Raw genomic sequence first — 22,094 nt, 5'->3', positions numbered from 1 at the left:
ACTTAATGTAACATTATTCTGAGTTATGAACTGCATTCTTTTAAGCACACTTCTTATGTCAAGTTAAATATGTGCTGTGTGTTTACCTTAGCACCTTTCCGACTGCCTGTAGCACCATTTTGCAACTTAGTCCACTTTTGGAGTTTTTCTGAGAGTGCATGTCCGTCTTATCTCCGGGAAAGGAGCGATAATCGCTGAGCATAATTTAAAACATGGAGATATGCCGTTAGAATATCCCTCTTACTTCCCCCTTCTACTTCTACTGTAACGTCCAAATCACTGCGGGGCTGAAGTGATGTGAACCAACTTTCCAGCACGTAGGAAAACCTGTTCAAGACCACGTCATTGGACCAACCCCCGGACCAAAGTTGGCCCAATCAGAGAAGGCGGATAGGATCAGGTGGATGGGCTGTCGTGACGTCAGGGTCTGTCCATGTGGACATAGTTGTTGCTTTTTGTAGTTACAACAGGTGGTCAGACCATGACTATAGACTATTGTGAAGTTTTATAATGTTTTGTGTTTTTTTTTTAATATTTAATGTGCAGCTTCTACTTTACTTTCTACATTGTATATATATAAAAATATATAACATATAGATATAATGGAAATGGTCTTTTTAAGATCAGTTAACTTCTTAATAGAAGCAATTTAAGTTCTGTGAAAATTGGTTAGAAAATATTTATTTACTTTGGTTTTCTTATTGTAGTCCTAAATAAATACATTTTCTTTCTGTATCTCAATGAGATAAAACTTGTGGGACCCTGAAAGGGTTCCTGTGAGAAATACTGGACCACCAGCCAAGTGGCATGAAGAGGCTTATCTTTGGAGACATGTTTGCTTGGGAGTGTGTGTATGCACTTAGGGGGATGTGGTCATGAAACAAAGATAAAAGAGTCTGTGGTTTTGTGTAATTTGTGTGTTTGAAGTTTCATGTAGAGACTGCAATCATACCAATGAAGGATGTTCACTATAAACCGTAAGACCCTTTTATGCACCTCATGTATGCATGTTTAAAGCCTGTGTAATCTGAAGAATCGTAGGTAGACTCTCCAAACCCTCATCCTGCACGACTGACTCCCACCCTACTCTCCAATCAGAGGGCACACAAGATTGGAAGGGAGCTTGGTGGGTGTGATTTTTGAGCAAGGGCTCATTAAATTACTTCTTATGTAGCAACATCTGCACCAAGTATTATTTTCATAGTCAATTAGTCAGACAAATATTTTGAATTATCGATCTAGTCAATATAATGAGAGGTGGAAAACGTTTAAAAATGTGGTTCTTTCCTTTACTTAAATTACAAAGAGTTTGTCTAGGAAGGTAACCCTATGTAGAGGCAACTTTCTAATAATTTATCTTTAACCATTACATCCCTCTGGCCACTAAAAATAGAAGACTGGACATTCAAGATCACTGAGGCCTGTCCTGGAACTGGGTACCCACTGTTGTGTTAGTGTGCTTTAATGAATCAGGCGTGAAAGTAAATTGAGCAGGTGGCTTTTAGCTTTAAGTGACCTTTTACTTAGTTTAAACAAGTCATGCTGTCTTGCAGCTGCCTATGTTTTTTTTTTTTCTTGCTGCAGGCTAATGGGGCAGGTAAAGATGGAGACGGAGCCACTGAGCTTTTAGAGGCTGCTTATGTAATGTGTGACGTGGATGGAAACCAACGGCCACATTCCATTGTCTGGCACAAAGTTTTCTATTCTAACATTACAGACACCTTCTGTGCTCATGTATATAAAGAGCATCATTCACTAACCACCGGTTTCCTCTGAACCAAAGGGTGCAAATTTTAGATAAGTGAGCACATAAACATATGTTATAGGTTTAAATTGAATGACACAAAAGAAAAGTGTTTTAAGGTCTATCAGCAACAAAATTCCAACAAATGGTTGTTTTCTTATTTCAGGAATTATCAAAAAGTATACAATGCTCTTTTTTAAACAAAATCACAAAAGACTGGACTGAATTTGATGCCAAAAGGTCTTACAAATTATAAAAAGAATGGGCCATCAAAGCTTGAGGGAAAAGTCATGATGTCAGAGATTAAAGATTAGTGAACCCTTACAGCACACCATAGTAGTTACACCATAACTACCGCAAACACAAAATTATTTTAAGACTATTTTACTAAATGCCTTTGATGAGTTAAAAAATCCTGTTTTCAAACCACCACATCTGCTTCAGACTTTAATGTTTTCTTTCTTGGGTTATGTCTAACCCTTCAACAATTTTGTGGATACAGATGAAGTTGTAACTGAGTCATTTTGATTAACAAAACACAAGCTTTTTGGAAGAGGCAGTCGTTAAAAAAAAAAAAAATTCAGTAACAGTATGTTGTATTCAAAACTTACAAACAAAAGTGTAACCCAATTTAACCATCCACTGATATGGATCAGATAAATGAACAGGAAAACTGTGCTAAAGCTTAATTTAAATGGGTGGGTCCAAGCAGGCAAGTCAGCAACACTCACTTGGCTGCTCAAAATAAATGGCTGGCACAACAGGTTGGGTCTGAAAGTCAGCCCACATTCCACCTATTTGAGACAAAGAAAACACTGATTCAAGGCCAGCAGTAAATAAGTCACAACCAGAGCAGATGTGCCTCAGGGCTTGGCAACAGCTAAAGCCACTGTGGCTTTTCAGCCAATCACCGCTCAGATTGAATTGACACACAGGTCAGGCACCAAAACATGTTAAAACTAAAATTAATTAATAAAAGCCACTGAAAACTGTGCAGACTGATGTTATTGAGCAGTAAGAGGATTATCAAATAAAAACTGAACCTGGCAGCCCACCATATAATAATAACATTGTAAGACAAAAGAGGGTTGTGTTCATCACCACAGGTAAACAGTATATATAACCTAAAATTCATCATCTGTCTGCCACTCTAGAAACATATTGAAGAACTAATCTGAGAACAAGTAAATCAAACAGGCTCCAAAAACTAATTTCACGTTTTTAACCCTGTATTTGTGTAGCTTAAACCAAACCATCATGCTTCTATGACATGTCAATGTAAAGAATGGTTGTGTCCAAGAAGGTTAGGACAAGGGCCAAGTGAGCCAACACATTTAAATGAATGAAGTAATTAATTAAATTAGTAATATATATTTTTAGAAATTAAACAAAAACATAAAAGCTTTTTGGACAATAGGCAAATACAAAATATTGCTTAGCTTGTTTTAATTTTTACAGAGTGGGCATGGGAAAAACGTGTTTATTATACGCTTATTCTTTTTTTTAAAGTAAAAAGTTAGACATAAATCCCACAACATAAAAACTACATAAAAACTTCTAAGTGCCTTGAGTGAAAAAAGTTACAGCTTCTGCCTTTACCCATTGTTCCATGACCAAAGCTTTTATACTGTGACAAAAATCACTCGACTTATGAACAATTTCTTTTCAAAAGATGTGATCTATTATTTTTCTTTTCTACCTAATGTCTTTGTCCGATTCTCCCTGTTCTATCTCTTCCCCCTCTTCACATGTGCACTCCCTTTCTCTCTGGCTTAAACTCTCCTTTGCGCTGCATTCCTCCTGGGGAAGGGCTGCATGCAGAGACATGCCATTGCGCTCTGTACACACTGCAATGCCCGAAAACAAAAACAAAAAAAGACAAGAGACACGGAGCAGACAGAAAACCCCGAAGTGGATGTCGTGAGCATGAGGTGTAGAACAATCAGTGACACAGACTGGTGCAAACCAGCTTTTTATGTCAAGGAGTTATTATATATATATATGGATGCAAAAGGTTAAAGTCCAAAGTTATTGCTTTATTTTACAGACAGTATAAGCAGAGAAAAGAGCCTGTCCCTGATGGACTTCAGTAACATCTGGAAATGACAACTGGAAAAAAGGTGAATCAAGGACAATAAAAGTAAAAGGAAAGGAATGATAGGTTGTTTGAAACTTAGAACTTGGGATGCACTGAATTTTCTGTTCTGACTTCCTATGTGGACTAGCATTTGACTTCTCTGCTAGACATTTCACAAATAAGTATATTGACAATTATTAATTTATTATATAATTTATGCAATCACAGTGCCTTGATTTTATTGAGGTTTAGTACAGTCATAGCCATGAATACAACAGTATTAATAAATGGCATAATAATTTATTTCAGTATTTAAATTTTTGGCCTTGGTTTTATCATTTTCGGTTTTCGCCCAAGAATTTGTATTTCGGTGCATCCCTACTTAACATGTATATTTTATATGTTAAGAACTTTGTAAAACGTTTCGGCACACAGATGACTATTTAGCATAATCTTGTTCAAGTTATTAATCAAGTTGTTTTATTGCAGTAAAAACACAGACAACCACTGTACACGGGAACACTTTAGCTCATTGAGCAAGGTTCCTGGTATAAATGATGCTGGTACTATGCAAATTAAAATGATTAATGAAATGAAGACTCAATTCTAAATACTGGGGGAAACTACCACCATTTCTGGAACAATGCAAGCTGAACAGTGGACAAAAGAACAAAATGGGAGGCAGCAGAAGGAAGGAAGTAAGGACATGAGTAGTTGGATGTAGTTGAACGAGAAGAGTCAAGACATGGCACCACAGGCACCAGAGCAACAGAACAGACCAAAAAATGAGTGAATGATAGAAAACCAGAACTTTTGGATAAGTGGGAAGAGTAAACGAGTTTGGTTCAATGTGGGAGGTTGTCACAGCATGCCTCGGCCAGCCGCCCAATGCACTCCTCCCTACATTCTTTAACAGGGGGAGTCTTTCTATCACCACCTGGCCAGCTAAACACCTGTCTTTCAAGTGCAAACCCCTCCCTCACGCCCAACCAGAGAAAGACATGCACTCCTGCAGAGAAGGTCAGGTGTGAGGTCAGCAATGTGAAATAACCTGCAACATGCAGATGCACACCACTGCTAACAAGCAAAACTGTCCTCTGGCACATCAACAAAGAAATTGTAATGAAGTCGTCTATTGTTTGTGATACTATTGGAATGACTCATCACCCAAAATAAGGTCATAAAAGTTAAAATGTGCTGCTCACGCAACAAGCGGAGATATCACACAGGTGAAGAACCAACCCCGTGTTGTGAAATGTGAATACGTTTTACCAACGCCTCAGAGTTCCACCAAAATTCAATGAAAGAATGCATTTCTTTCTTAGAAGGGTATGATAACCTTGGCATTGACGTAAGGACATACAAGTTGAACCTGTTGATCTTCCAAATGCAGATAAAATTCTGAACATTTCTGAAACAGAAACAAAAATGTCACCAAGATAACTGCTCATACCTAGCATAGGAGTGTGTGTGTTAGTTTTAGTCACGATAAGTTTGAACATTCCAACTCTCCCCCATCTCTCTTGCTCCCCTGTTTCTCTGTCTTTTCAAACACATACAGACTAACCAGACATGAGATGTAACAACACTGCTACCTGCTGGTAGAATATGTGAATGTGCAGAGATGTGAAATCGGTAAATTCAAAAACAGGCATTTTTGTAGCTTTCAGCAGTTTTTTGTAGAGCAGAAATCTTAAAGTAGGCTACAAAACCTAAAAAATGCTTTTATGTCCTGATTTGTCTCCACCTTACACAGCGCCAGCTCAAGTTTTCCATTTTATACTCCTCTATTTTGGATTTTACAAGAAGGGAGTGTGAATTTTTCTGACACCTGAAACCAAACTTGGACCTCGGCGACAGATGTAAATTTAATGACTTACTTTCCACTACTGCTAGTCTGGCTCAGTAAAAGGAAGGTCATAAAATAGAGTGGAAACCAAGAAAAAACAAGGTGCTGTAGAACGATTGTTTCTCCACTAAAACTAAACGAGGGGTGGTTAAGTATGGGAGCAACAGAGGGGAGTCAATGACGAAAAAAAAAAGGGTGGGCTTGAAGGGAGAAGAGCTGTGGCCAAACACATTACTGTTTGCACTTGAGCACAAGAGGCAGTCTGTGTGTCATGCTGGGTAGTGTGGTTGGTTAAGTTGGAGGCAGGATATTGGAGAAAAAGCGTCATGGAATAAGGGGATAGATGGAGGATACAGAGATGAGAAGGCGGGAGAGGGAGTAGGGTGGCACACATGTTTGCACAGGATGTGCGTACATGGGTCAGAGTAACAGAGCTCGCTTGTTTAGAGTGAAGGAAAAATATAAATTCTAGTAACACATTTTAAAATAAAGACAAACCACAAGAGCAATATCAGCTCTCAGTTGTGGCTGACATAAATATATTTAAAAAGATACCATATTACTTATTGAACTTTGGGTTGACATGTTTAGTGTTAGCAAGTTAGTCAAAGTAACCATCTGTTGTGGACATCCACACTGACCTGAAGTAGTGCATGCTGCTTCTATCAGATCTGATATATGTATATATAAAGTCCCACTATGGCTAGACTCAACATAGTACATTTTCAAAATGCAATTATTACTGAAGTCAGGATATCATGACTTTCCAGTTAAACTGACTTTATAATTTAGATGTTTCAAATATAATGTAAATACACTGACTGTGTCTGTAGGTTGCACCTAATACTCAGGTAACCAGGGCTTCAAAAGTGGAATGAGTTGTCCATAAGAAGAATGTTGAAAATATTTGCTACATAAAGAGGGTATTTTGTTGACAGCATGAGCAGCTGAGGTGAATTTCATTCAAAGAAGCCATCAGGCCAGAAAAAAACAGCTTTTAAACCAACTGATTAGAGCTGGAAGCTGTCCCACGACCTACAGTCAGAGCACATTAGTTCACTTGGTCTGTTTCTAGGTACATTGCATAAGTTCTGCCGTGAGTCTGCATTCCCTCAAACTAAAAAGACGTTAAGAACAACAAACAGACATGAAAGATGAAGGCAGATATTTTGAGGAAACTTATTCCCAGGTGGTGGGGACCATTTCCTGCATTAGCAGACACATTACCAGACTGTCTGGCATTACAGTAAATGCCCACACTCACGTGGCCTTGCCATTTTATGCCCTGCATCTCAAGTTGGACACATGACAGTTGTCTTTAAAAGAAAGTTATGCATGGATGAAGAAAATACAACAGAAATTCTCATTTTGATTACAGATACATTTGGTTTATATTTCACAATAACTGTATGATTAGAGAAACAAGATTTGGAGAAAACATTACTCCAGATTAGATTAAAACACTGGATGCAAGGAGGAAAAATCATTCTGGGTCTACCAACGTGAGTGATCCTGGAGAGGAAACCTTCTATTTACAACATATCACCAGTCATCAAAGAGAAAGTCTGTGAGAGTCCGGCTTTGAAAAAAAAAACAAAAAACAAAAAAAAAAAACAGCCAACTCACATCTGGTACTTTGCTTATCTGGAACAATTGCATGGTCACACAGAGTAAACAAGGTCACTTTCAAAGAAGAGTACAGACTGTTCGCACACGGAACACGTACACACAGAAAGGTTTGTTTAAATTTAAAAAACAATTTGCTGTTTTAGTATTCTGACCAAGTACAGCTGCTATGGAACATAAGAGCAATTTTTAAAAGAGGATTACAAACTATTTTAGTAATTAAGGATAGGTATCAAACGCTGGAAAGTAGAATAAAACGGGGCCTCAGTGTTTTCAGAAGACCAAGATGGTTCTTTGTGTGTGAAAGCATGTGTGTATAATGTAATTAAAATAAATAACTAGGCTTAAATTCAGTTTTACAATATTTGGAATGCTAGCGAGTATTGTTTATACTACATACTACAGTGTGGCTGCGACATTAGTCTCTATATCTGTAAAATTGAGAAACACTTAATTTCACAAACATAGGCAGAAAAAATGATAACATATTAAATGATAACATATTATTATTATTTTATTTTGATAACAAAATAAAACAGATTTAATGACCTCTCACTGTTATGGAAACCTACCTGTAATAACTGGGGCAGTGCCACAAAACAAAAAAGGCTGAACAAAAGCAAACAGTAGTCAGATACTAAGTTTACCAACTGTAAAGTCCAATACCCAGAGCAGCAGAACATGTGTTACACACCCAAGATGTTTTTTCTAGTAATTAGCGTTGACAGTAGATCACGTAAGGATGTCAGTAAATATCCTTCTCTGGGGTCTAATCAGAAGAAAACAGCGGTGTGTACGTGTTTGGCACAAGGTGAAAGCAGAGACAAGTTGTAATCAAGACTAAACAACATCACATGTAGTGTCTACAACACAGAAGAGGAAGGGGCTGACTCTCTGGGGAGGGGAAAGCATAGAGACAAAGAGAAAAAGGCAGCAAATGTTATGGAAATTCTGGGACAAAGCCATGCATGTTTTGTGTTTCCTAAAGGACATTGTTAAGATGACAGTGAAACCACAGCACAGCCCAGCCCTTTGTCAGGCTGGCATGGAGGAAATAACTGAGCATGCCCAGTGTCAGTCTGCTGTGAGAAAGGGGAACAGACTGCATCCCAAAAAGCCACAAGAATCAACAACCCCAGAACAGCAACACTATCATGTCTGTTTTGTTACTTTTTTTTACTTTAAAATCCTTACGTCACATGCTACCAGAAAAATGTTATTTACAGATGGTGCGTCAATGGTTCTGGGACAGATTGACTAAAGGCAGCTGCTGCCAAAGTCACAAAATAAAAGAGATGGATTGAAAGCAGGCAAAAAAGGTCAAATCAATAGTTGTCCTTGGTGCCGAGTGCAGAGGGATGCAAGTTACCCTCTGTAACTGCTGTCACACAATGTCATCTTTTCCTCTGCAGAGGCAGCACTTCCTAAGCAGAAAGAAGGAATGTGGTCGTGATCTGATGCTATTAATCAACAATTCAATCAACAATGACTACCCTTGAGTAGCTGATCGTGTGTGTGTGTGTGTGTGAGAATTTGTCTCAGATTGTCTACAGATTTCAGGTGTAAACAAATTTCTGATTAGCCTGATGTAGAGGAGTAACTGTGACATCATCTCTCCTGGGAAAGGGCTAGCTACAGCAATGGGACATCTCTCGGCAACACAAAGATGTCAACAATGGTAGAGTAAAAGGTGCTGCTAACATCACAGACAAACCATCTGTGATATAAAAGCGTGTTTAAGATTCAATCCTTTCTGGCAGGGCAGCTGCAATAAAATGCTATTAACGTCACCTCAGAACACAGTGGAGTCAGCACTCTGCAGCGTCCCTGATAGCTCTGCAGCATCCTCTCCACAGCTCCTTCTGATTAAATATAGTCCTACAAGTTGAGGTCAAAGATGTGACGCACAAACCTGGGCATGATGTCCGAGCCATCATTCTGCACTGCTTAAGATGTACTCTGTGTATTCAAAACAGTCACATGGAAGATAATTGATATAAATGTGTCAACACAGCTGCCCAAACTGCTGCAACACAGAAGCAATTTCACAGCTATGCAGCATAAGTCAGAGTAGGTGGTTTAATTAGAGACAGAAAGCAAATACGGAAGCCTTACCTCCGAACTAATGGCTTCCTTGTTCATCAAGACTGCAGCATACCCTCCCTCTTATTCTCGCCTGGAACAAACTCTATAAACAGGAAGTGAGGCGCCCAGGCACTTCCTTTCTCCCAAATAGGCCTCTTGTTGGTAGGGAAGCCAGAAAGCAATACTACCAGAAGTATAACCCATTTTCCACCTTCACAGCCTATACAAAGACTATGGGGAGAGTTTGTTTTGGTTCTGAAGTCTGTCTAAGCCTTTTCCTGCCACCTGACCAACGTTCTAACTCAACCGAACACAATAAAGCCATTATTCACTTGCCAATTGAGCCACTGAGCAGCTGTAATGAGTTTTTCCATGCCTACAGGGCACCTGCTGCCACACACAGTCAACACTCAACTACAGTGCAGGAAATGTTTGCCTGCCAGGCAGAGCAACACAACATTTTTTTCATGCTCATTAGCAGTGACAATGCCCAGCCTGTTATTGTTTTATTCTGAAAATAAATTGATTGTGTTCCTCTGGTAAATATTCAGTAGCCAACCAAATACCTGGTAGGTGCCATTGCAACAATTAAGGAGAGGTAGATCTACCATTAGTGTCAAAAGAAGAAGAAGCAACGCACGTGTGTCCACCTAAACGAGCCAAGATTGGATCCCATTTGTGGAAATAAATCTGCTTTTTATTATCTTGTCACAAAACACTATTTTGTAGTATTGTGAGGTGGATGTGTTTATGTATCAAGGATTTTTGTAAAGCATTGTTGGAGAAGCACTGCTCAACAGGAAAACTCACTATTTTTAGCCAAACAGACATTTCATCAATCATTTATTGAGGTTTTGCTTAGATGAGTCAGAGAATTACATTTCTTACATTCAACGAAAACCAACAAACCTCCACAAAGAAAAAGAATTTGACCATGGTAGTTGATTCAATTTATAGAAATTGTGAAAGTTGTACTAGCATCACTATCATCACCTAAATCACATGAATCAGTGCATTATAAATGTGTTCATAGCACTGACCACTGAGAAGGACAGTGAGTCTGCATACTTCCAATACAACAAAACAAAAAACAGAATATTACAAACTATACCTTTAAGCTGTTTCTGAGATATTTGTAACAAAGGAAGACAGACTCAAAGCAATTGAGAAAAAGAAGATAATATGTATATGAATTATAAGCGTTCATCACCTTGCACACTGATTTGCTGATCTAGTGGATTGGAATGTACTGGGGTGGTAGCTGCAAGGCCATCTCTTCCAACAAGATTTAGTTGCGCCTGTGTTATGCAACCGGCCCAGTATGTGACATGTGACCTCTGCAGTGACTGCAGGCCAGGTAAAAGTAGAGAAGCAAAGTCAGGATGGACTGTTTTGTTACATCCCTACTGACCAGCTACCTATCCATCTATCTAAGTGAAACAGGGGACAGAGACCCATACCTCAGCCAGGCAAGTCTGCCTTGAAATATGCTCTTTTTTTTGTCAAAGTCAGTTGCTACAGTAGATACTGGAATTGTTCTAAATTAAAAAAAAGAGTTCCCTCTAGCCTGGCAGCAGGAACAAACCATTAAACATTAATGTTTAAAAAAGGGAAAGTTTAGTTAGGTGACTCAGCTTTCTTTCCCAGACACACTGACAGAGCAACTGTGTTGTACTGAGCAATACCATAAGAAATATCTAATTTCAACAAACAAAGCTTTCAATAAACTCTACATTATAACATACTTTTTTTTTTTTTACTGTAAACTTCCCTCAAATACTTTTTTAGTTAAGCCCCTTCTTAGTGACAGGCAGCCACACATGGCCAGAGTATGTGGGACTAAAACAAATACTTTTTTAGTTAAGCCCCTTCTTAGTGACAGGCAGCCACACATGGCCAGAGTATGTGGGACTAAAAGGACAGAGTGTGGGCTTGTTGGTGGAGAACGGTGGCCTTGTTGAGCTGCTCGTCTTGGCCCTGTGATAGCAGCCAAGCCTGCCAAAGATAGCGTAATGAGAGACACATGGCAAACAGTAGGGGCTGCTCCGCTAATACAACACACCCACACTGTTATAACACAATTAAATCTTTTGTTCACACGCAAAAGAGAGCAACGATGACATTGCACGTATTCACTGTCCACACTGCACAAAAGTAGGGAAAAAAACTCAACTGTAACTGTTTACAGATCGTCTCTTCAATTAGGCCAAACTTCTTCTTTGTCTACTCAAAAATTCCAGATGAAGCTACTTAATGGTGGTTTCCAAACCTTTGTCATTTGATGGTAACCCCAAAGGCTGAATACAGTATGTCAGTTTCCTAGCAGCTCAGCATCAACAATACATCTCAGAATGAGGGAAACATTAGACCACGGACCAGAAAAAAAACAGTTGAATTTGTGGTCAGGCTGCAGATGTATGTGAGGAAGAATTGCAAGAAACCTGTGTCCACAAGAGTCGTTATAGAGGAGTGGGGATAATTAAAAGAAAAATTAAGACCAATATGAACTTGGTCCGATGTATAATTCTAACACAGAACTAGGAAACACTGATACTGTTTTTACTTGTCAGTGTCAAGGAGTTGGAGTATCAATCCTGAACTTCTTGTAACAAGGCTGACAACTGAATAAGCTTTGAGACCTTTAACTATAAACAAACTATAACAGTTCCAACTAAAAATTATTGGATTTTCTTTTTGTACAGGAAACACATTTGGACTGTTACGTTTAAAATCCAATCAGACCAGTCAGGCATTCCACTGTAAATAGAGGAGGAAAGAACATAAAAACACTAAACACAAAATTAAAATAAATATTACATTCCAGTAAAAAGTCCTCTTCAAAGTCAAATGCTTTGTAAATATTTTTCCTTGTTTTTCTATTTGATCTAAGCTAAATTAAATAAATTATTACAAATTAATAAATGGTCTAGTGAAAATGCATATGTTCCAAAAAGACTTCCAAAAGAAAAATCCAAATGTGCCACAGTTACATTGTAACACATATCCCAAATGTTTAACTTACCTACTGACAAGGAGAGTGGATGATTGCATAAAGAATACTTTACAAGCAAGCAATCAGTTACTGTGGATTTAAAGACTGGCAAATAACTCTATTGATTGTTTCAAAGTGACCTGACAGGCACCTTTTATTCCACAAAAAGCCACTGAAAGTTGCAGGAGGGCTAGTTTGGAGAAAGCTAAATTAGGACGTGTGTTGGGCTGTGTGGACCACTCCCCACACTGAACATCAATCAAACAATATGGTAACACTGCTGAGCTGAAAAATGATGAGCGAGAGAATGCACGAATGAAAGAGAGAGAGAAAGAAAGAACAAATGAAAGTGAGTGACAGAGGGGAAATACTAAAAATAAACATGATGGCCCATTTTGTCCTAATGAGCCTATTAGAAATTACAGCTTTGCCTGGGTTCCACCCCTGCCTTAATCATATACTAGGTATGTCAGAAGCACAAGCTTCTGTTTGTATCCCACCAACAGTAAATAACATGGGTGCATCACAGATACACAAGGCATGCACATGAATGCTGGCCTTATGTTCACCCCACGAGCAGCAGTATAAACAGGGTTCTGAATCAAAGAAAGGCCTAATCTACTCCAGCTGAACTGTGAGCCACTACGTTAAAGCTACAGTTTTATCTTCACCATCAAAAGGCTCCTAAGATGAGGCTAAAGTTATATTCAAACCTTATAAAGCAACAAAGTCAGGCTCAGGTAAGCCAACCAGATAACCACACGACAGGGGTGTCTGTTTTACTCTTTAGTTTTTACTCAAACTGCCAGAAAATCTAAGGTAAATCACACTTTTCTTCCTATCAACGACAATACATTTCTTTGTGAGAGCCACCAAGCCTAAGGAATTTAGAGGTTCTAAAAGCACTCTTCCTACCCTAAGCTAATCACACAGAGAGTTGATTTTTTTGAAAAACAAGTCAAAGTCTGCAAGTTCAATAGTCTGCAAATAACATAAATGGTAAAAAAGGTTAAAACAATAACTGGATCCTTGAACTTTAGTAATGGAACACTTGGGTCAAACAAACAGGAGAATGGATTGGCCATGCTCGGCTGAGCATCTGCTCTCTGGCAGCATGCCATTAAAGGTCCTGCTTCCATCCTAACAAAAGCAATTAACCAACAACGTGTAACACTTCACCTTTGGTAAGGTATTGGAGGCTGGCTATGTGCCATCACTGTCCCCGTTCTCACCACTGTCCCTCCCTCTATCCTTCATTCTTCTTCTCCTCCCTCACTCCCTCCCTCTCAAAAGGCAAGACAACCACTGTCTCTGACTACTGCAAAATCTTTGCCTGCTTAAGCACCACTTGTCCTTAAATGTCTTGTCTCCTCAAAACCGCAGCATTTTTACAGAGTGGGTGAGAGGGAAATAGGGAGGGAGTCAAAGTCTGAAAATATACACTACATTTAGGAATGTTGAAAAACCAAGTAGATGACAACCACAACTATAACAACAAACAATAGTAAGACAGAAGGCTCAAAAATAAAAACAACATTTACACAATAATGATATGTTTAGCTACCTATAGAAGAAGCAATCGCAGCACACCAGGACCCCCATCCAGCTGGTGGTGTAGCAGAGTCGGGGGTGGTGAAGCTCCAACCCTCAGAGCCCTCTCTTCCCTTACACTTCCCTGTCTCTGTTCCTCTTTTGAAAGCTCGACTTCAGAAGCACTGGGAGAGCAGTTCCCACTTCAGGAGTAGCATCTTGTGTAATCATATGGCCAGTCCAACAGCCTTCAGCTTCATGACAGTCGTGCAGGATGGACCAATGAAAAGGTCTTTTGGCAGTTCTGCCTCCCAAACACATAAATCTCCTTTCAAAACAACAACAAAAATAATCTCCTACACTCCGCACACACACTTCCCTGACCGTGTTTCTCTCTCCCTGCCAAAGACTGCAACTGCCTACCTCACTTTCACACTCTTGCTCTCTCTCCTCTCCCTCTCTCTCTCTCTCACCCTCCTTCCCCGTGTCTCCTTCCCTCTCCTCTCTGCTTGTTGGCTCCCACATGAAACGCGGGAAGATTAGCTTGGCAAACAGTGTCCCATAAACAAACTGCTGACGGCTGGGCAGCATAGAGTGGACTGCAGGGGACATAGAGATGGACAGAAAGCGAGTGAGCAGTCAAGGACTTGAGGTGCAGACAGTGAGCGAGAAGGGGAGCAATCTGAACAATCTGTATACACCATAAACAAGATCTAAACATTACATTTCCATCGCTAACAAACACCAAGCCGTAACATCTGACCTAAACAAACATGAGATTAACTGACGGATGGAAGTCCGTGACCAGGTACTGACATGCTAAGTCAAACAGGACTGGTCCACACAGGCTGGTGATGAGAAAACAAAACACTGCAGACTGCAGAGACCATAGAGGCAGAGGAGACAGTCACCTTTGGACAGGAAAGCAGTTACGTAACAACTGCAGGGGGAAGATTCAGCTGTTATTCTATAGTGAACTCATCGAATGGACACGGTGTTATGACTTTAACAATAACCAGAGCTATTATATATGTTCACCTTCACATTTCCGTCACTGGATACAGCACTGTGGTACAAAATTGATCTCGCCCTCTGCACAATGTACATCTGCCCTTTTCTTTTTGAAACAAAATATGAAAGAGGATCTGCAGCGACCTAGAAGAGAGGCATTTTGCAACTGATGACATCAACCACCCCCACCCCTTCAATAACACCGCAGCACCAACTTCTCCCGAACCTCCCTGGGGCCCTGTCACCAGGAGTTGCAGCTCACAGACCTCCTTTTACATAGTACGTTGTTACCTCATCCTTCATATTCTCCACTTATACACATATGCAGGAACACTTGCAACAGAGCACAAAGGATTGCCTTTGTTAAAAATAGGTTAGATAATGGAAGTTTCTTCCCTCTTTTTAAGCCATTTGGTGAATAAGTGGGTGAGACTCATTAGCTCCCTTGTGTTTTCAATACCAGAGTCAGGATGTGGGTAATGCGCATGTCTGGTATAACGGAAGGCAACATGCTTTATATCAAGGCAACGGAAACAGGGAAAAGAGTGCCAGAGAAAATAATGAAAGAAACAAAAGTGGCATTAAATCAACTGTCGCTTTTAACAATATCAGCAAGGTCTAAAGGGTGTGCACGTCAGTGAGAACACATTTTCCCTCCTAGTTCATTTCATGTAATCAAGACAAACAATAAAAGCAAGACATCCGGTGTAACAGTCAGACAGGATGACTGTGAAAAAGCTGTGAGACTCGGCTGTCAAATAAAAGACAAAAGAAAATTACACAAACAATAAAAAGGAAAGAGGCAGAAAGGGGTGAGAAGAAGAAAGAAACCTGTTCTATTAACTTATGACCGTTTAAGTCAGGAAAGTGTACATTTATTTTTGTTTCCATTCATGACTTTTTTTTTTTAATAAATCGCCTGGCTTTGCTTAGGTACGAATACTCCAGGGCTGTATTTACAGTAGGTATAGATGGACAAAAAAACAGGGAACTTAAGTAAAGAGATGGCACAATACTGCAGAAGAGCTTCAGTGACATTTTTAATCCTGTATATATGGCTGATCATCACAATTACCTACGGTTTAAGATCATTAATGAAGTAGAACAATATTATAAAATTATTAACTTTTGTCAATAAACAATAACTACGACAATTTTATAAATGAAATATAATATAAACACAGGCTTGACAGCAAAAGGGTTACTCACCAAATATTAGCCAAAAAAATTATTAGATGCCAGTGCATCGGATGAGTAGTAGGCACAAAAAAAAATCTCAAAACCAGAAACCAGAAAGTATTTCTGTTGGTTTCACACAACAAACACAAAATGTTACAAACTAGGTCACAGTATTACTGGGACATTTTCTTTTATACGTTGTTGGCATTTAATACTACCCACTACTAGACCTTCAAACTTGGATGCTTTGTTTTTTCACATATAAAGCACCATAAACAGGTCACAATAAGTGTGAACACCAAATGACTGATTGTATAATTAGCCAGTAGGTCTGTAATGTCCAAGTGAGACCAGTGATTGCACTACACTAAAAAAAAACATGCACTGCCAGTAACTCCATTGTGATTCTGTGATTTTTTAAAGGAAGACAGAGACAAATGCCAAACTCTTGACTCGGTTAAGAAATACCTAGATACTGACACAGGGTGTTTTAATCGAGTCAAAATAGGTGGACTGTAGGAAAAGAGAGTGTACCAAATATTGTACAGATCATTCACAATGCTAGACACAAAACGCATGTAAAGTTGCTAGGTGATGGGAGCTAATGACAGGGTATCTCAGTAGAGGCAAAAGTAAGGAGAAGAAATACCTTGTTTTTACCTAATAGAAGAATGTCATCTGAGAAAGCCCACTCCCACCTCAAAGCAAGAAAGACAGGTTTATCCTGACCAAATAAAGCAAGAAGGTCCATATGGGTGCCACTCCTGAGAGACATCCTGGCACTCAATATAGAAAAATTAAACTACAGGATTAATCTCTGGGACAGATGAAGTTTAGTTTAATCCCAACAACCTTTTGGAAAATTTTGCAGAGAATTTCATTTACTTATCAAAAGACTGCATGTTGTACATTTATTCATTAATGTTTGTCCTTCCCAGTGTCCCATGGCAGGCTTCAGCTATCGTGTGAGGGAGGAGTCAGACAGTGTCATGTGGACATATGAAGACAAACAACCTCTGACTCACATTTGTATCTGTTATGCTAATATGGAAGGGAAAATACTGAAATCCTGCATATTTTTGGACTGTAAGAGAAAACTGGACTAATCTCAGATAATCCCAATACACAGGATCAACACCATCCAGAAAGACAGGTAAAGGTAATTGAACAGGTGATATTCCTGCCATAGGGCAAAATCACCTACCACTATTCCACCGCATGTTCACAATAGATGGATTTGTGTTAACAAAATCGTGAGATGTAAAAATACATAGAAACGTAATGAAAATGCAGTGAAGATATTACAAAGTCGCTGAAAGACAATGAAATTAATTCTCTATTGGGGAATGTATCCTGCTCCCCTTTTTTCTGCATTAAAAAAAAGCAGAGGACCAACTTCCCGTTCCCTCTTACCTATTCAACGTATAGGAGCCGTTCCGTTTAAACCTCATCTTGGACCACAGGAAGCGGATAAAGAAATCCAGAATTGACGGCGTTGCAGTTTTTCTTCGCGATGCCTAAAATGACTCGACTTTGTGTCCGTCTTTTTTTTTCTGTCCCGGTGCTGAAGAAACAAACGCGGAACAATACCGAGTTGCTCCTTGCAGCAGTCTTCTATCTCACTCCTCCAACACCCTTTCCCCTCTATCTGTCTGATTTCCTCTCAGACCTCCTCCACCACCACCTCCTCCTCCAGTTTCACACTCGCTGTAGGTTCCGTAGGGCAGGGTTGACGGGTCCTCACTATGGAGGCTTTTCGGTTTTGCCCCAAAATTGAATTGAATCAATGCGAGTGCTATCGAACTTTAACTCCACAGAAATTAGCAGGGAGTCTCCTGGAGTCCGCTTTGTCTGCTCTGCTGCGCTGACGCAAAGCACCACGTTTTTCACGCTGCACATGGAATAAATAAATAAATAAATAAACACATCCAGCTTCGAACATTTTTTTCTTCGGTTTTACACGTCCTTCGCCGGCTACACGGCCACCATCCCCACCGCTCCCTCCTAAAAATTAGGGTTTAATGGGGAAAATAGCGTTAAAAATCAAACGTCTAGTCTGAGTCTCTCCTTATGGACACGGTTATCGCTCATATCTCCACATTCGCGCTGCTGTGGAGACTCGTGGTTCAGCCTTTCCTATCAGGAACTATACATAGACACACACGAATACACACACGTCTGAAATCCTACATAGGCAGGACATAAACCAGGCTGCAGAACCTCAGGACTGCTCCTGTCAACTCCTGGAGGGCTCTGGATCTATCTATGCCATTTAAATTCAAGTATTTAGAAATGAAGCTCTAAAGCAACAGCCTTTTTTAATGACTATGTTGTATTATTAGCAACTGAGTGCTAACAAAGCTGAACAAACGAAGTAACAAAGGATGAGTATAGAGGACAAAGAACAAGAAGATGCAGCCCAGCAGCTAGCAATGTTGTCACAACACGATCTAAAGCTTTTCAGGCACAATGCCAACAATGATGTCGTGTGTCCACTGTTGCAAACCAAAATTAGTGAATCACAAACGTAAACATACCTTTGAAAGGTTTTCTCTACAAACAAATGTCCAACAGTCAATTGCAGAATTTCTTGCAGACCGTCTCACTGTACATTTTGGAGATCTGATTTGTAGAATAATTTTCCCACAATATAGCCTGAGGGTTCAAATGGACTGATGCTGGCTGACAGGGTGATGGCAATTTCCACATGCTCTAGCAGCTGCAGCATTACCTCCAACATCACTGTGAGAACTGACAGTAAAATAGAATTGCAGTCATTCTTTAAAAGTGTTTAAATGACAACTCTAATGACTTTCAGGAGACTTTGACCAGACACAGAGGTGACAGTGAAATGTCTTTACAATGACGAGGTGTGATCTTTATCATATAAGCTCTTGGGTATAGTTTGCTTCCTCTCAGTGTGTGTGTGTGAGTGCGGGTGTATCCCTGGTATAGGTACACTTCTGCCAATATGCTCTGGTTTAAAAAAAAAAAATGCTGTCACTGCTGCCAATCAATATGCAAGTTATGTTAGAAACATAGTAGCAAATACAACTGAACAGACATTAGTTATCAAGCTTTTTCTAAAATGTTTTTGTTTAAAAAATAAAATGATTGTCAGAATGCTATTTTTAAAATACATTTGCTGTTGAATCAGCATGAATTCTGTGGTATCCGCTCAAGAGATTTGTCAGGTTTTGTCAGGTCACTGCACCTGTGTAGGTTATTAATGAAAAATGAAAATGAAAAAGGTCTCTTACACAGTCCTATTACTATGACCAACTGATTAAATTAATGTGAGATTTTGTTTTAGTAATTCAGTCTAGGATTATTACGCAGCATTACATCACAGTGATTGCAGCACAGTGTCTGTGTGTGTGTACACGATTCCTCTACTCCCACTAAAAGCACTCAACTTAGCCTCAATGGCTCTACACTCATTTATTTCAATAAGAGCAGTCTGGCACCAGAACTGCTGATCAATTGTACCAGCAACATCATCAGTGCTGCTGGTGCTGGAGCTCAGTCAGTCACTGCAGTTTCAGCGCAACAAAAATTATGAACAGTTACCAGATAAAAAACAATGAGGTGTAGGAGACATAAGAGGTCTGAAGGACCACTTTAGACCAGAAACACAATTATTTCATGTTGGTGGTAAAATTAACCCACTCTTTCAAAGTCTCCATTCTGCCCTCTAACACTAATCTAACCCTGTCTCCTTGATTGGTTCCTTTGCTCCCTTTGCAGGCCCTCCATTAGCTAACTTGTGCTTTCTTGCTCCTTATGTAATCCTCATTCCTATTCCAGTCTCTTTTCCATGCACCCCTCTATCCATCTCCTGTCCAGTTCAACCAGTCCCTCCCCACTTGCGTCTTTCTGGTGCATGTTACATAAGTATGACCCAAGTTAAAAGCCCAAGTCGATACATTCTAAAATGGTCTGTAAATGCACCATGTTAGTTTATCATCTTTGGACATTTGCCCTCTACACATAGACCTACATTTTTTGTCATTGTTTCTCATGTTCTCAGTATACACCCTGCTACCAGAAAACAGTCATCACTTGCTGTGACTGTGACTCTCCACTCCTACATAGGCTTTCCAGGATTACGCTGTGCAATGTTGAATGGAGATTTGCAGCACATTAACAGCCGCATACACTGCTGTGAACTGAATGCGTTATGGGTGATGCCGGCGTTAGAGTCTACATCACTGCAGTGAAAGGTGATGCTGACAGAAAATAAACTCATGCATTTTGCTACTGACACTAACTAAACTAAAACATGTGGCACTGTTTGATTTAGAGTTGTGGCAGACAACAAAGCATGAACTGCTTTTTCTTTAACATATAATTGGACAAAAGCTGTGTATAACAAAATGACAACCCTCACAATTTTAAATTTACATTTAACTGCAAATATATGGTAGTATCATAGCATCATTATCACAACATCATTATTATCCAATACAGATAATCAGGATGAACTGCTGTTCCATTTGTGCCAGCAATTGTTTTGGACAGTGGTGTGATGACGCCACCTACTGTTCAAAATCAAAAACCCATGTCTCACGTGATGACTTTGCTGACTTTGACTTTGATGACAAAGACTGAGGAATAAATCCATGAAAGGTGACTTTGAGTACGATGATGGTTCTTATATAAACATCAATTTTTGTTTCCAGTAAGAAAAAATATTATGCTGTTCATTAGTTGTTTTATTATGGATTAAGGTTCTTGTTATAAATATTGTATGTAGCTGGAATGAGACAATAAAAAAATATAGAATGAGTAACAATATGAGATCACAATGTTTCTGTGATGTTCACCAATGATCTGATAACAATGGTGTTAATACACACTAACTTCACTTCTCCTGAATTTGATTGAATTTATTTGTTAGTGAACAGAAGAACAAGAATGTCATCATCGAGTACTGGAAACATGGCTCAAAATCTTGCAAATTTTATGTAGCCTACAAAAATTGAACAATTAGGAAACAGAAAATAAGCATATGAGTCATAACTGCAATGTTAAAAATACATATATTTGACCAAAGCAAACTCCTTAGAAGCATAAGTAAATAAACAAACAAGCTTTAGCTCACAAAAGAGGAGGTCTTCATATCTCTACATCTGCCACTGCTGCTGATGGGCAGGTTGTGCCGCTTCAGTGCTGCAGTCAGTTTAACACACCATGTAATACTGGAAAGAGCTGTCATGGACCAGTGTGCACTGGGAAACCTGCGAGCCACGATTATGCAACAGAATTTGATTTCACGGTCAGTAGAGGAAGCCATTTATCTGTTTTCCTCTACTTTCATTTTCTATTCCTTATTCTATTTTCATGACCATCACGAGAAAGTGTTTTCCATCTCTCTTATATACTAATATAACCCTTCTATATCTAAACACATACAGACAGCTGATAACACAGTCTTTTCTCAAGGGAAACAGCCTCACATGACTAAGTGAAAAGCAATTCGGTCTGTCTGACTAAACAAAGTTACCCAACTGCTGACAGTCTGGGTTTATTTTCCACCCAACAGCAAGTTTTTTTTCCTGTGTGCAGTTTTATTAAAATTATTCTGCCATCTAGCGGTACAAAAAAGACATAGCAGCCAAAGTACGTACGTAAAATAATAAAATGTTAGGATCATAAATCCACAACTTTCTTCAAAATAAATTGATAAGTAAACTATCATAATTGACAGTATTCTACTACATTAACAGGCTTTTAGGTACAGTAACTGTTATTGATGAGTAGGTTCAGTCATTTTTATTCAGGGATTTTATTCAAAGTTCACATTATTTTGTGTAAATTGTATCAGATTTTATTTAAAACGTTGAGCAGTGGGTACGTACAATATACAAAACTCCAAATGTAAGTGTGCTTATTAGTTCAAGTCCTTGCCCAGGTAGATACTCCCTGTAGCAGTCACACACAAGCACACACAGAAAGAGGAAAAAGCCTTAAGTACACACTCCAAAGCTGCCAACAGTTA

General features: G+C 39.2%; 1 protein-coding gene across 4 annotated transcripts in view; it reads right to left on the bottom strand.

The window, feature by feature from the left end:
• Positions 1–22,094, bottom strand: part of mob2a (MOB kinase activator 2a) — a 45,832-nt gene that overhangs the window by 13,920 nt on the left and 9,818 nt on the right. The window contains exon 1 of one of the 4 annotated variants that reach the window (XM_008312285.3): positions 17,507–17,777. The exons of 1 other annotated variant lie outside the window; for it this stretch is intronic. In XM_008312285.3, the coding sequence (XP_008310507.1) occupies positions 17,507–17,544 (38 nt within the window). In that variant the 5' untranslated portion in view covers positions 17,545–17,777. Of the gene's footprint in view, positions 1–86; positions 11,176–13,937; positions 15,081–17,506; positions 17,778–22,094 lie in introns of those variants that run through there. 2 more of the 4 variants (XM_008312284.3, XM_008312283.2) reach the window with 2 other exon arrangements.

Source organism: Cynoglossus semilaevis, chromosome 6 (genome assembly GCF_000523025.1).
Source record: "Cynoglossus semilaevis isolate Cse_v1.0 chromosome 6, Cse_v1.0, whole genome shotgun sequence".
NCBI classification, from domain to species: Eukaryota; Metazoa; Chordata; class Actinopteri; order Pleuronectiformes; family Cynoglossidae; genus Cynoglossus; species Cynoglossus semilaevis.
This window is presented reverse-complemented; position numbering and strand designations above follow the sequence as displayed.